Below are 16,734 nucleotides of genomic sequence, written 5' to 3'. Positions count from 1 at the left end.
GAATTAAGTTTCTTCTGACTGAACTTTTTTCAGATGTCTCTACAAGGAGAAAAATCTGACAAAACTATCAAATATTAAGGTGTTTTAGTTTGTTTTATTATTAGTTTATTTAGTTTAGTAGTTTCTTTTTAGTTACTTAATAAGGAACTGTTGTACTTGTTGTATAAAATTATCTTTGGCCTCCCCCTATAGCGTCAAAAACAGTAAGAAGTACCCAAATAAAAGTACCAATACATGTAAAAATTAGCTCTGCAACTAACGACTAGTTTCAATTTTAATCTGACGATTATTTTCTCAATTAGTTGCCAGCAAATGCTGAAAAATGTCTTTTGTCCACAACCCAAAGATATTCAGTTTTCTTTAAAAAAATGACTCAAAAAAACTGATTATAAAAATAGTTGGTAAAACAAAACAAGTAAAAGTCCTGCATTCAAAATCCTAATAATTAAAAGTACAAAAGAATTATCAGCTAAATTTACTTGAAGTATTAAAAGTAGTAAGTACATCACATTATAAATACTGAAGCATCAGTGTTAGAGCAGCATGTTATTGTTGTAGCTGCTGGAGGTGGAGCTAGTTTCAACTACTTTACATACAGTTAGCTAGTGTAGTTGAGTGGTTCCCAACCTCGGGATTGGGCCCCTCCAAAGGGTCACAAGATAAATCTGAGGGGTCATAAAATGATTAATGGGAGAGGAGAGAAGAAAAAAACATACTTGTGCTACACAAATTTGTTTTCTTTGGGTTTTTTTTGGTAAAAAATTGGAAATTTTTAACAGTGTTTGCCTCAAACAGTTACTTGAAGGTAACATGTTCTTCACATTTGCAGGTCCATATTTTTATTCTGGGGCTCTACAGGAATATATTTGCATGAATTACAACTGAACGCTCCTTACCTATCTTACACTGGCCCTTTATGCAGCCCCTCAGTTCGGCCGTTTTAGCTCCTTTCTCTTTAAGGCCCCCAATTGGAGTCGTGTTTCTGTCTACCTGATAAATGTAAGTCCAATATTCACTCTCATTTTAACTCTGGTTTGGTTTCCACCAACTTCAAATTGTTGGTTACTGTCCTGCTGCAAAATTCTATTAAATCACTTCTTAAAAAGCTTTTTATGAATGTCACCTGTTTGTTTTATTTTAGTTTTGTTATGTTTGATCTGTTGGATTATTTCATGGTTTATATCTGATTTATATGATTTTATATGTTGGTTATTTTACTCTATTTCGTTCTCTGTCCGTTTAGTGGCCTGACTTTAATGTTTTCATTTGATTGTGCGGAAATGTTTTATCTTGAAATTCCCATGTGAAGCACTTTGTTACTCAGATTAGATCAGATATTATGATTATTTGTGTTGAAGCACAAGATGTGTTACAACTTTTACAATCAAGTAAATGTTTAGAAAATATCAAAAAACAGCTACTCAAATCCAAAGTTGGATCCTCAGAACTGCAGCCGTGATCATGTTGCACCATGTAAACATTCAAAAACTTGGTACAGTATCCTGTTGCCAACCTTCAAAGCCACAACTCCTCAATTTTGCCCGGATGGCCGATCACGAAATGACCCTCAACTTAACCACAGCCTCTCCTGAACCTTCACATCCAACCCTTAGCTTAGGTCTCACTCACAATGGGATCAGAAATGTTGAAGCAAAGTTCATTTTGACTTTGTGCTTTGGCATGGAAGTGAAAAGCTGTCCTTTAACTGGCACAGAGGCAGAGGGTAGTTTATCAGGATTATTAAAAGGCGGAAACAAATCCTGTCACTGTCAGCCTGCGGCCTGCTGGATCCCTGAGGAGCGCTAACGAGCCGCCAACAGACAACTCAATCAGTCCATCCTGCTGTTTTCATTCTCTCACTTAGAAAAGGACTCTGATCAGGCTACATGCAGATTGGCCTTATATTCTCATATCCAAATCTTTTTGTCACATTTTATTGTATTTTATTTCTATTCTGGTCTTGAGTCTGATCCAGATTTGTTGTTATGTTGCCACCAATACTATAGTACTATAAACATGGGTAGCCACTAGGGGTGAGACTCTTTGGGAATCTCATGTTTCCATCTGAATAGATTCTTGGTGTCACCAATTTTATTCTCCACTCAGAACTAATTGTAAGTTAGAAGGTGGCAATTTACTGTATTTAGAAAAAAGCAGTGAAAAGTGTGTAAGAGTATGCAGGTTTTTGATTTAAAAAAAGTGAACTGCATTTATTTCAAAGCATCTTCCAGTCTTCTTCTTGTATGAGAAGAATGAGTATTAAAGTGTCATTTACTCACCAACATTACTGCTTCAATGTCTGTGTGCATGTTTTGGAGTAGAGAGAGAGCGCAAATAAGCAGAGCGCTCTGCTGTGTTTTTATTAACATTATGTCTCCAGTCAGTACCAAGGAAACTTATCATTATCCAAAGTGCTGTACGGGTGCAGGGCTTTAGAAATTAAACAGACGAGTTATTTTCTTCACCCAACCAGAGTCGATTTAAGTTTTGTAAAGTGCTGCAGTGTACTGCACCCAAATACTTGTCTTTTTTGAAAACGAACTACACAACAAGTCTAGCGTGTGTGCACTGTACACCGTTCAGGAGCAGATGAGTTCTGCCTTTGCTGATTGTTATTTGCTCACATCATTAGAAAAAAATCCTGCACACGGTCAATCACTTGTACTCACTTTATGAACACTGTTTCGGTCCTCAGACCTTCATCAGGCAAAGATTCAACAGTGCGCCGCTGCCACGACGAATGACGTGTGGTACTGAAAAAGAGAAGATAACTTAGCGTTTCTTCGACTCACTTTATGTTGTCTTCACTCTTAACAATTTCCTCTGGCATCAGAAGCTTTTGCGTAGCTATACGTCTATGAATCAATTTAAGGGTTAAAAAAGAGAAATTTAATTTTTCCAAACTATTTCTCCTCTAAATGCTGCAGTAAAGTATTATTTCCTGTTTTTTGTTATAGTGATTGTGCTGAAGGAACACAAAAGGGAATTTTATGTTTCGTCTCTGCTTTGTATTTCTCATTTTACTGTTGTTGTCAATTCTTGTGCTGGCAGAAACGTTTCCAATCATATTATGAAAGTGATGATTTATTTAGATAGGATGGTTTGCTTATTAAATAGCCCCGTGGGTAGAAAAAGAGGGATATTGCCTCAGGGGATTTTATCACAATCACCCACTAATGGATGAGCCACACTTCATTGAATTGTCTCTCTAAGAATCTCTGTTCTCAAGAAGCAGTCCGAGATGTGGTGATTTTCATTCTGCTCATGCTTGATGAGTCTGTCAATCTGTATTGTGTTTCTTTCTTCCTTCATGCCAGAAACAGTGATTTTCACTGACAGGGAAATAGAACAGAATAGAAAGAAAGAAAATGAGAATACCGTAGATATTATACTGTCAACGACTCCTCTGAATCCCATTTTGGAGCAGCATTGTAACAGCTGATTTCATATTGTCTTCATACAGACTGGCATGTTACATCGAGTGTGCGCCCTCTTTTTAAAGTCCAGCTGAAATTAAAGTGCCTTTTTTCGGTCTACTACTGCAACATATCTGTTTTGTAAATCACTTGTCCTGTGTCCTCTTTTCTGTTCAATCAGACCTCATTTTGATGCAGCATATCAAATCTTGTATAAAGCGATAATGTGTTGTTCTATCATAAGCAGAGCAAACGGTCACACTGAGCCTGATTGCATCCTGCTACACAACACAAGAGCCACAGACTCTGAACAACAACCTACATTAGCTTTCCTGCTAAAGTCTCCTTCTTATCTAACTTACAAACATGAGTACGTCTTGTCCTGCATGTTAGCTTGTTGAACAAGCCACTAAATAAAAGTGCACCTCTATCATCAGTTAGCAGCTAGGTAGCTAATTAGCTGCAGCACAGTAAGCAGCATCTAAACATACCTGCAACTGTCAATTCCCGTTAGATGTTGGTTTGTTTGTTGCTCTTCAAAATCCCAGTTATTAACATGCTGTCTGTCCATGACTTGTAGCTATAGCAGTTCATATGCTGTAACACAGGTAGCCTGCTAGCTGCTATCAATCAAACAGACACCGACACGCCACCCCAACTGCTGCCATCCAAACACAGACACTGACACGCCCCTTTAGCCAGCCAAAAAGTAGCATTTCTGACCTTTTTTCCTCATTCCAGTAATATAAAACTATTAACAATACATTTAAAAACATGGTGACATTAATTTTGACTGCAAAGAGGGATGTTTCAGTGTGATCTCCGTTGAAGTACAGTTTTGCACTCAGAACAACCTAAATTCTTAAAAGCATTGTTTCAACTCTCACCAGGAACTTGGACTGAAAGTCCTCTGTGGTTTTAAGGTTTTTTTTTTATCTTAAGTGGCCATTTCTGTTTGTGTATGTTCTTCAGAGATGCTCCATTACACCTCCCACTTGATTTTTGTTTCCTGTTATTGATTTTTGCTGTCCTTGGAATCTCTCTCCATGGCTTCATAAATTCCCTTGGCCATGTGAGTGCTCGACAGGTTGAAGATTAAAGTATAATGTCTTGGGCTTCCTCTTACCAGCCTAACTGACATACTCCACCTCTCCCTCCTGAATGCTGTTATACGTTGTCGTCGAATGAAACTGATGGTATAGCGTCGTTTAATCACCCCACACACATGAGTTTAAAGTAGGTGTGTAGTTTTGTGCAGATTTCTGCATCATTGCACCAAATGTTTTCACTGGCTATATACCAAACAAATTAAAAATTCAAAAGTGTTATATCTGAATATTTCTGCGTATTGTGGCAGAACAGAGCAGTTTTTGATCTGGAGAAGCAGCAAACAATTTCAGTTTTCAACTGTAGTAAAGGGTGTTGAAAACTTTTTCCAGGACAGCCTCATTTTCTGTGGCTGGCTGTATTTTCGGAGGACAATGTGTACTGGCAGTTCTGGCGCTCTGTGCCTCCTCATATTTCTTTAGATACATCTTGTTTTGCTTTGAACCAGAGTGTTTATCCGGCTCAGTGCTTCTAAATGATTTATTCCCGTGAATGAGCAAACTTGTTTTCTCCTGATGGAGGTGTGTATTACACAGGTTGTTCGGTATAGTTTCATGTTTTCCAAAATGAGAGGATACCCTGCTGTCAAACTTTTCAGAAATTCTCCACTTTTGGATGTTCTGGTGGCCCTGCTGCTCAACAAACCCACCATGTAGCTGTATATTTCTGTTAGTGTTGAATCTCAGGATCCCCATGTTCTGTCACTCTGCAATACAGCCTGATGAATAAGTCGATGATTCGTCAGCTGATATTAGCTTATTGTTGTAATCCACCTATCTATCAGCTGATAAGCTAAACAAGAATATTAGGGTTGCAACTAACAGTTATATTCCTTATCAATTAATTTGTTGATTATTTTCTCAATTAATCGATTCGTTGTTTAGTTCATAAAATGTCAGAAAATGGTGAAAAATCTTGATCACTGTTTCCCAGAGCCCAAGATGCAACCCTTTTGTCCGTTCAACGGTCAGGAATCCAAAGATATTCAGATTATCATGTATGACACTGAAAGGCATCATATTCTTACATTTGAGAAGCTGCGAGTAGCAAATATTCGGCTTTTTTGCTTAAAAGATAAGTAAAATGATTATTCAGTTGTCAAAATAGTTCCTGATATAATTTTCTTTCAATTAACTAATTGATTAATCAGTTCATCGTTGAAGCTCTAATATTTAATAAAAAATTTAAATCATATTCTGGAGCTTTCAGCAGTGACCTTTTTTGCTGGTTTTAACCCTTTTTTTTGAGTATTTTGAGTTTTTTGTCTGTTGGTTGTGACTTAAAGACAACTTTTTGGAGCTGTGGGAAAGTGCGAAGGACACTTGTTTATTATTTTCTTTGTAGATGAAACAATTAATCAATTAATTGAAAGAACAATTGATAGATTCATAATTAATGAAAATAATCAGTAGTAGCAGTCCTGGATCTTACATCAGTGAGGTGTTTGCCATTAGAAGCAACCAGACTGCAGGAAATATTTTCAAATCTGTAAGCTGAAAACCCTACAATATGTTTAGAGCTGCTGCTGTAATTAATAGCAAAGCCTGTAAATACCATTGGATACCATAGTCAATTAAACTGAAACAGTGTTTAAAATAAATCATAATACTCCATGTAGCAAATCATTCATGAAATAACTGCAGTGTGCTTTCATCCACACACTTGCAGCTTCATTTCATTTCATGTTTTCTTCAGTTTGTTATGTTTCAAAGGGACACCGGTCAGCACTGATTTCCAAGAAGACTCTTTGTCCATGTCCGTGCATGGATAGAGCTCAGATAATCATCTTTGTAATGCTGGTTTTCAGAGCCACCTCACAGTGCAGCCCCCCCCCCCCCTCCCCTCCCCGTGTTCACGCAGATGAAATATATTCCTTCTATCTTGTTGACAGTTGCTGCAGCAGACAGCGTGAATGTCTGAGGCGTCTGTGTCAGGCTGCCTGGCAATCTTCACCAAATATGTGTAAATATATAAGAACCCTAAATTCACAGTCCAAACAGAAAGATTTGAGCCTGTTGTCACACTCAGATTGACTGACAGCTACATAAATCTGAGTAATGCATGTTTCATAACCCTGCCGAAGATTTGGTCATATTAGTAATGATAAACACACAGAAGTGAAATATGTTCCAAAGAAATCCAAAAATGCTTATTTTCCATATATAACTCACTGTATGCAGTCTGTTATTATCGCTTAAATTTATGAGAAACTACAGATTGGATGTTTTGAATCAATATACTGTCATGCAGAGATATGTGTGACAAAGCAGAGATTTCATCTTGTGGAAAGCTCTTGTAGAGTCCCCCACGGTTTACATATCGGTAATACTTGGTGGTAAAGTTCACGTTATTGTTTGTCAGCCTTGAATATTTTGTTAAGCTTTGACCATTGGTGATTTCTGCTTCCCAAGGACTCACAACTCTTTAGAAAAAGTCCTTTTTTTCTCAAGTCCTTTGGAAGCAGAAATTACCTATAAATTTTTTAGACTCAGCACCTGCACAAGAAAGATACGTGTGTTCAGATAAATCTCTCGTTCATCTACGACATCGTCTCTCTACTATTGCTTATGAAGGCTTGCTAACGTCACCAGCAGCTTTGTCTGCAGAAACTCAGGCCACAGTTAACGTTCTACTATTTATACTTGGTGCTGATATACGCAATATACCTCAGAATCTTGCTTATTATGTCAGGATTAGGTAGGGGCAGAGAATTCGGCTGAACTCAATTTTCAAATCCAAAGTGACAGAAATAAGCTAATTTTGAGCAAAAAAGGCCGTTTACACTCACAGTATGTGTATTGTTGGAAAAATCACCAATATCAACATGAATTAATGAATTTAGTGTATATTTGCTCTTTAAAGTTTGACTCTGGGCAGGTGTAGTCAAAGAAAAAATCCCACTGCAGTGTACCAAACCTTTATTGTATTGTGTAAATGCACAATTTTGTAAGATTTACATTAGCATGTATGAAACCGTTCACTAAGTGCTGCCTCACTGCTCTCACTGGGACTAAAGAATAAATTTGGCTCAAACTACTTTCTAAGTTTCATTTATTTTGACAAACAGCTAATAAGACAAGATAAAATTACCTGGATGTCACTGGATGTTGATGAAATGTTAGTGACTGACAGATAATTGTCCTGCAGGATTCTAAAATATGACATTTGTTTTGATGAGAGAAATGTCATAATGAGCAACAGGAAATTACCTTATGTAAAAAATCAATCAATAACAACTTGCATGATATTTGGTGAAACAACAAATATACTACCAGCTCTGCTTCAAATGCTGGACCAACCTTTTTGCACTGATGCACTCTGGTTTTGTAGGAGCGAAACCAAATGCATTACACATGGCGGTTAGTTCAGGGAGCTTGGAGGATGGGAGTATTTGTAAAACTTGAAATTTCAGCAGCGATTGAGGTACGATATGAATAATACACTCGGAATATTTTGTGCAAAGATCCAATAGAATAAAAAAATACTTCCGATTCCTTGATCCTGTTCAAGTCTGCATGTCAAAGTGTCCTTGAGCAAGAAACTGAACACCAAATTGCTTCCGAAGGCTGTGCCGTCACTGTTTGTGTGTGTGAATGATTAGAAACTCCTCCCAGTGAGCAGGTTGGCACCTTACATGGCAGCCTCTGCCATCAGTGTATGAACGTGTGTGTGAATGTTGGCATGTAGAAAAGAGTGCTTTGAGCGGTTGGGACACTAGAAAGACTAGTCATTAACTACCATTGTGTCAGCAGTGTAAATCTGTCTTAAAGAGTTTTCAAGTAGACAGAAGTGACATATAAATGTTTCTAGAGCAAAGTGCTAAATGACCTGATGCTGATGAGGTGTATGTGTATGTGTGTGTGTGTGTGTGTGTGTGTGTGTGTGTGTGTGTGTGTGTGTGTGTGTGTTTTACAGGTTAAGGGGTGTTGTTGTCACGTTCTGTCAGCTCTCTGAAGGTTTTAGCCTGGAGGAATACCTGACAGCCATCTGGTGGTTGTTTTTCCTCCTTGACATCTCACAGTTACACACAAACACAGGTGCATACACACACACACACAAACATTCACACCTAAAGATTCAGACACACACACACACATTTATAAAGGCACGCTGAGACGCAACCTGGAAGAAATCCAGCAGCTTCTGTTTGTTTGAATAATTAACATTTGGTTTGAAGTGTTTTGTGTGTTTTTTATACCTTACTTGAATTAGTATGCGCTCCGAAAACAATCACACTCGTGCCTCACTTTTATATTTCGGCGCTGTCATCCGCTTTTGAACAACTCCTGCAGTAACTATTTGCTTGCAGCGTGTTGCACCATCATCTGTTAATCCGTCTCGCCAAGTCTGGGGAGGCTGTGCAGAAGGTCTGTCGGCCGAGTTTTACAAGATGTAGTTGTAAAGGTTTTAAAGTCGATGTTTTCTTTCTTCTCAGGGGCAGGAGAGCTCAGGGCTGGACAAGTTCCCCGTGGACCAGTATCACAACTCGTGCCACCTGTTCTGGATCGTGGAGGAGCTACTGCGGAAATCAAAGGTACCGTGCAGGGTGGAGGTGGGGTCGGAGCAGACGGGCTTCCTGAGTCACCTGGAACAACACGTCTTCCTGTTGTCAGATGAGTTCCCCTTGTTTTCTATCTACATGTGGAGGATAGGAAGTCTCCTCACGTGCTCGGACAGATAAGATCCCGCGTGTACAAGAAATGTAACACATGCTGAGAATTAAAAGGGATTCTGTCAAAAGCTGAACATCAAAGCTTCTTCCACCGATTAGTGAAAAAAAAGGACTGAACTTCCACATAAGCAGAGAAAAGAAGATTTGTAACAGAAAGTAGTATTTAAGTAAATATAAATAACAGCACAGATGCATATTTAATGATGATTTCAATCCTTTTTACAGGCTTAATGGTATTTATGTTTCCAGTAGCTGCCATGTCAGCAGGGAAAATGTTATCATCAAGAAATGCGTGAAATGTTTGTACTTCGGTCCCATGATTGTTGTCATTCGTTCATCCTGGTAAGTGGTATGAATTGCATAGCTGCACAACCGAGTGGAAAAATAAATCCTTTTTTAATACCTTCTGATAGTTGTTTACTTATTCAACGCAACATTACATCTGTAACTGAGTCAAACATGTTTTTTATTGCCAGCAAAACAAAAAAAAGATCCTAAAAGTTTTATCCCTTCATCATTTTATGGATTTGTTTGACATTGAAGTGCTGTTTCTAATTGAGTCTACCAAATTAGTATTAATTCCTGTTAAGCACCAGTAGTTTTGATTTCCTTTCAAAGGAATTGCTTTCTGTAATGGATCAATGAAGAGAGCCCATTGTATTTTATTTATGTGAGTGATCACGGAGGCTCTTAACATTATATCAGAGGCCCTGATGTCGAGTAAATGTCTTTTGTTTTGTATTTCCTGCAGAGGTTCAACGCACGTCTTCAAATGCTACAGAAGTGTGAATAAAAGGATCTTGATCATTTCCATCTTTTTAACTGTTTGGGTAAAAGTGTTAAAACTTTACAGAATGAGATGATAAAACTGTTCTGATATGTTATGAAAGATGTTAATCCTTCTCTGTGGAGTTTCAGTAGCTGGGGACCTCATCATATTGGATTTTAGCAAAATCTTTAATGAGCTTAAATTAATTCATCATTTTTCATTTTTCATCTCAGGCCATATCTTCCCTGCTGGTTTTCCATCATACTTTTATAATTTTAGTCGGTATGATCATGAAACAAGTGATAAATTGCTTTCTGTTCAGTATTAAAAAGGTCTTCAAAAGTCTTAAATTTAACTTTGTGAAACCTGCAGAAACCACCAAACCTGCTTACAATATACAATCTATTGCCATCAAAAGTAACAGCAAACAAAAATGTACAATATCCACACCATGATAATGCAAACATGCCGTACTGATCATATAATTTTCTATTTGTTTTAACTTACAATGTGTTCTTCACAATTCATCCTGTCAACTGAAATATATATATATGTATTTGTCCTTACCCTTTGTTTATTTTAACATGCACATTTCTCTCAGGTCATATAAGATTTTTCAAATTTAAAACATGAAACAACTACTTTGAGGTGTTAATTTGTTTTTGACTTTATACAAGAGTTGTTCCATTTTGAAAAGTCACAATCTTCTGGACTTCAGTTTGGATTTACTTCAATCATGAAAGACTCAATTTCTTTATGAAGTAAATTATATTTATTGAACAAGCATGATAGATGAAGGTGGAAAAGGATATAGGATCACCCCCCCAGATGGAGTCTAGACACTGATGGTGGTGATGAAAAGGCGTTTAGATCTTGGTGGTGTAGGTAGCGGCTTCTGGTGGACTCGGGCCTGGTGCTGAAGTGACAGAGTGGAGAAGGCGAGATGGTGATCTGGGACGAAGAGGAGAGAGCTTGCAGCCGTGGAGGTGGATGGATGGGGTGGAGGAGGGAATGACAGCTGACAGCGACAGAGAGGGAAACAGATTTTAAAGTTTGACAGCTGAGCCGTGATTAGTGGTTAGAAATCGTGGAGCAATCTGATTTGATAACTAGGAGTGACGCCCCTAAACAGCGAAAGCGGGAGGACCGGGGGAGAGAGAAAGGAGAGGGAATGGTTAAAGATCCTATGCCTTTCTTTTAACGTACATGAATTATATTTGTTTTTGTTTTATATATATATAATTTCCCTTCAGCACAGTATTTATGTAGAGCGTTGTGTCTACAAAATGCCAAAAAAAATAACATCCAGATTCCAATGTGAATGTGACCAACAGTCAAAAGACATTCAGCTAATCCTCATACAGTACAAAGACAAAGAGCTAGTGGAACTACTTTTTTGGCATTTTTGTATGAAAAATCAATTGATTATCAAAATACAGGTGATTTAACAAGTGCTGGATATTGAAATGGAAAATATTTTTGCTATTTATGGATTCTGCGTCTACATCTGTTCACTGATAATCAGAGCTAGTTAGTCTTTCTCTCCCATCAACGAACTGAGTGCCACCGTCTGCACTGATCTCCTTCCCTGCTGGTTATTTGGTGTATGCATGAGCACAGCTAAATAAGTTTCCTGAAATGTCATGAATTACCAAAGGCTCATGGGTCCCGGCTGGGCTGATAGCCATCACTCCTATTGTGTCTGCTTTGGGTTTCTTCCCCTCTCCGTCTGTGATCTCCTCATCTTTCATATCCTGTTGAGAGGCAAAGCAGGGATAGGCCCGCGTTTTAAGAAATAAAAATGGACTGCTCATACGTGCACCGATGGTTAATGTGCCTCGGTGGAGAAGTGAATCTGTCTCACCGTGCGTGGGATTGACAGGGGCAGACATGGCTGGTTGCATCATCAGCAGAGAGCCCCAGTAAGAGTTTTAGCATATGTTTATGAGCGGTTTCATCAGTAGGGGAGATTAACATTTTGGTAATGAAGAAAAAAAAAAAGAAAAAACTGCTGCAGCAATAATCAGAGAATGTCTAGATGCTTAAAGGCCTGGATATTCAGTGTGGTGTGTGTATACAAAGCATGATATATCTTATTCCTCTGTGCCGTAGAGCTTTAATAGGTCCAAAACCTATTAAAAACATATCAAAAAGCCACACTGCTGCACTGGGTGACATGTTCCTTCATCACCATGTACATATACACTGGAGTTTATTTTGACTCAGTCCCACACACACCGTCCTGCTGTCAACCAAATGTGGATTCATCTGCCGCTGAAAATAGTCCCGAACAAATGCACTATTTCCTCCTGTTTGTTTGCTAAAAACTACAATGACCAGCTCTTTTAAGAAATTACTGAGCCTTTTTATAAAAATGAAATACCCGTATCAGCCCAAATATAAGACAACACCCACCTTCTTTTTGGAAAAAGACATTTGAAGATACACTTTCAAACTCGTCCGGATGGGAAAGTTTCCCTGAGATTCTTCACGACACACAGGATTCTCAGCACAGCAACACAAACAACTGGCTTTGCACTGCTTCTTCTGAATAACCCCTCTCACCCCAATTGTTCCTCTCCTCCCACCTGTGCACCGTGCCTGCTGTGCTTGACACCAAAATACACAGACAGGCAAAACATATTCAGGCAAGCAGTCAGGGTGCTGCTAGTGTTGGTCGTTATAATCAGTAACTAGAGTTTCTGTCTCTCCCACTTGGTCTCAGCAAGCCAACTAATTCACAAAAAGCTTCAGCATAATGTTTCCATGATCATTTTGGGGGGGGGGGTTTAGCCTCCCCTAGCCTCTTATTAGCATTGCTTATGCAGAGCATACAGTGTATCCCACATTTGTGTAGCTAGTATATCAGTCACAAACTCACACTCTCTCCTGTCAGACTGTTGGAAGTGTTGAAATTATTTTCTTTTTTCAGACTGTCTGTCTGTGTTTTTGATCTCCTCATCTATGACGACAGTAATTCTTGGCTGTTTGACAGATCATTCACGCCGTGTTTCTGCAGTAAAGACGTTTTTACTCGTCATGAATTTTTTCTTTCGTGACAGAAAAACATGTCATACGAGCTTTCAGAAACTCTTGCAGGTTGAACTGAGCTAACCAAACATGTTTAGTGCTCACTGACTCTAACAGACTGGAAAAAACTCGATAACCAAGCAACATTAATGCTACAAACAACCCAAACAACCCTAACCCCTAACCCTAACCCTAACCCTAACCCCTAACCCCTAACACCTAACCCTAACCCTAACCCTAACCCCAAACTCTAACCCTAACGCCTAACCCTAACCCTAACCCTAACCCTAACCCTAACGCCTAACCCTAACCCTTGTCTAATGCTACAAACAACCCAAACAACCCTAACCCTAACCCTTGCCTAATGCTACAAACAACCCATAATGCAACACTCTCTGTAGGAGCCACTGTTACAGTAGTACTATCTCCATTCAAGAAGGATCTCTCCAGAGTGCCCAGGTAGCCAAATGGTCACTACGCATGCTACATAACTGCAACGCCCATAGTTCGAGACCGTTGTTGGCATGTCATACCCAACCCTCTCCCCTTATTTCCTGTCTACCACTTCACTTACAACTGTCCAATAATAATCAAAAACATCTTTAAAAAGAAAGGATCCCTGATCTTCTACTTTTGGTGGTAAAGCCTTTGCCCCCCCAAGCTCCTCTTCCTTGGAATAAACTACCACTCCACATTCGAGAGGCAATCTCTGTTGAGACTTTCAAATCTAGGCTGAAAACACATCTTTTCTCTGTGAGCTCTGGCCTCTCCTAATTCAAAGGCTGGGAACTCAAATCACTAACTGTTTCCCTCTTTGACAAGTAGTTACCCCAACCTTGTTCCAGTTAAAAATAGTTTAATAAATTCAGCATGCCCTTCATCCTCTCTGTATTTTATTGGATGACAAATAGCAGCAGTCAAATAAGCTCAAAGTAGAGATTTTACCGCTTGGTGGAACCTTTGTATGACAACAAAATAGACTGCATGGAGCAAAGAGAAATGTATTTGATACTTGATATGCGGGAGAATTGATTTAAAGAAACATGTCACAAGGCTTTCAGCAAGAGCAGAGGATTAAACCTCTCTGTGTCCAATCACTTTAAATTCAAGAGGGTAAAGAGAGTTGAAAAGGCAATATGAAGAGTTTACTCTTTATCTATCAGGACCGGGTGGTTTTTGAGACATTTGAGCTGATAAAGACGACTTCTCAATTATGGCTTAACGATCGTCGTATTTTCATCGTTGTCACGATACGAACATGCACGATAAGCGCATCGTAAAAGACCTCCTTAAACACGATGAATAAGAAAAATCATCGTATTTACATGAACTGTGCAGGCACATGTTATATCTTGTTATATAACATTATATCTCCAGCAGTAGTCAAGTAGTTCAAGTAGTTACCCCAACCCTGTTCTGGTTATATGATCTCTATATTTAAATTACTAACCTCAGTCTAATGTTAGTTATGTGTTTTTTTGTTTATTTTGTTTTTTTAACTTGTAAAGTGTGCAGAGACTCTTTGGGTGTACTTTATATAAACTGAAATTGAAATTGAAACTGAAGTTGAAAATAAAACATCTTACATTTGGGCCAACTCGGTATATATTTGTGAACTTTTTAAATATTTATGTCTTCATTAGGAACAAATAGGCTGGAGCCAAAAGCCCCAGACAGAATAGGGAAGTCAGAAAGTTTTGAGAGACGGATTAACACATTGTTTATTTTGGTCTTTTTCTTGGCCATAAGAGAAATATGAAATAGCACCAGGCTTTATTTAATGTATTGGACATTTAACAATTTATAGAAAAATCTGAATAAATACAGTATACTATATGTAAATATGATTCAATTCAATTCAAATTTATTTGTACAGCACCATCTCATACAAAAGCAGTTCAAAATGCTTTACATAAAAACTAATAAAACAGCAAAAATGTGCAAATAAACAGAAACATCCATGCATACATACACATAAAAACACATATACATGAACACAAACAAACATACTGTACAAAGAGGGCATGTTCATTTAAGAAAATGCTCGAGTGACAAGGAAAGTCTTTAGTTTGGATTTGAAGGAACAGTGTTTGGAGTTCAGCCAACAAACCTTTTCATTCTTAGGTGCGTAAATACTGAAAGACATCTCACCAGACTTTGAAAGTGCTCTATAGGCACATGGAGGAGATTTCCACCTTGTGATCAGAGAGATCTGCTGGGGTTACAACTGATATTATGTGTGATATGTACTGTGGTGCCAGACCAGCAAGTGCTTTGTAAACCAAAAAAGGAGGATTTTGAATTGTATTCTAAAAACAACAACAGGTAGCCAGTGAAGGTTTCAGAGGACTGGAGTTATATATATGGTCTGATCTTTTTATCCCAGTTAGAACTCATGCAGCTGATTGTTTTGTTTGGATGACCCATAAACAGAAAATTGCAATAATCCAGCCTGTGCATGACAAATGCAGTCAGATTTGGAAAGAAAGCCTCCAATTTCGTAAATGTTTCTGAGTTGGGAAAAGCGAATAGTTTTAGAGAAGATGAAATGAGTGTCCAGCAGGGCTTTGAACCACTGTACCATCAAATACACTGTAGCAGTGACAAAAAGCATTATAAGATGAAATGAGTGTCCAGCAGGGCTTTGAAGTGTCTTAGTGTGCAAAGCCTGCAGAAACCATAGGTAGGTTGTGTAAATAATGCTTCACTAAGGCATATCCACAGTTTTCCTATCAGGAGTGGATGATTTATGAGCTCTCTGACTCCTTAAATCCACACAGCCTTGATTGATATGAAAATTGATTTTCCATATGTTCAGTCCCTGCTGTTTATAGATGAAAGATTTTTTGATAGCTGGTCCTAAAAGTTGTCAGGAGTTGTTGAAGTTAATATAATCTATTAAAATGTGAAATGTGATCCACATTTGATCATTCTAAGGTTTTGCAGGTTTTTGGAATAGGATTAGAAAAAAATAGTTTAATAAACTCAGCATGCCCTTCATCCTTTCTGTATATTATTGGATGACAAAAACGGGGGTTTAGCAGTCAAATAAGCTCAAAGTAGAGATTTTTACTGCTTGGTGGAACCTTTGTATGACGGATTTAACAGAGGAGTCTGAAAGTAAGACATCAAAATAGACTGTATGAAAGAGAATTGTATTTGCTTGAACTTGTGGGAGAATTGATTTAAAGAAACATGTGTCACAAGCCTTTCAGCGAGAGCAGAGGATTAAACCTCTCTGTGTCAAATCACTTTAAATTCAAGAGGGTAAAGAGAGTTCAAAAGGCAATATGAAGCGTTTACTCTTTATCTATCAGGACTGGGTGGTTTTTGAGACATTTGAGCTGATGATGATGACTTCTCGAGGCTTTTTTGACCTTTATTGACCTGGGAACTAATTGAACTTCCAGATGCTTTGTCTCTGATGTTCTACATCACTGTTGCAGAAGTCAACTGCTACGGCAGCTAATGATTTAACCACCGGAGAGCAATTAGCACCCTAAATTGGAAAAGATATTCATAACTGGTCTGAGAAATGTTTATTCAAATGAGAAGATGCCGCAATAACCTTTTGTCTCTCTCTGTTTGGACAAAAGCCAAATAAAATGTGGAATTGAAAACAGGATACTTGTCATGTATTATGGATATCAAAGAATTGGGCTCCCGTTGTCTTTAAAATGAGTGTTTTGAGCTGTATGTTTACTTAAGCTCTGCAAAGATTAGGCGATTTATCGATTAGT

General features: G+C 38.2%; 1 protein-coding gene across 1 annotated transcript in view; it reads left to right on the top strand.

Moving 5' to 3' along the window:
• Window positions 1-9,593, top strand: part of mei4 (meiosis-specific, MEI4 homolog (S. cerevisiae)) — a 64,532-nt gene extending 54,939 nt beyond the window's left edge. Inside the window, exon 5 of the mRNA XM_067572623.1 lies at window positions 8,959-9,593. Coding sequence (XP_067428724.1) covers window positions 8,959-9,204 — 246 coding nt within the window. The 3' untranslated portion in view covers window positions 9,205-9,593. The remainder of the gene's footprint in view (window positions 1-8,958) is intronic.
• Window positions 9,594-16,734: the final 7,141 nt, after the last annotated feature.

This window comes from Thunnus thynnus, chromosome 18 (assembly GCF_963924715.1).
Source record: "Thunnus thynnus chromosome 18, fThuThy2.1, whole genome shotgun sequence".
Lineage (NCBI taxonomy): Eukaryota > Metazoa > Chordata > Actinopteri > Scombriformes > Scombridae > Thunnus > Thunnus thynnus.
Note: the sequence above shows the minus strand (reverse complement) of the source record. Positions and strands in the feature narration are given on the sequence as shown.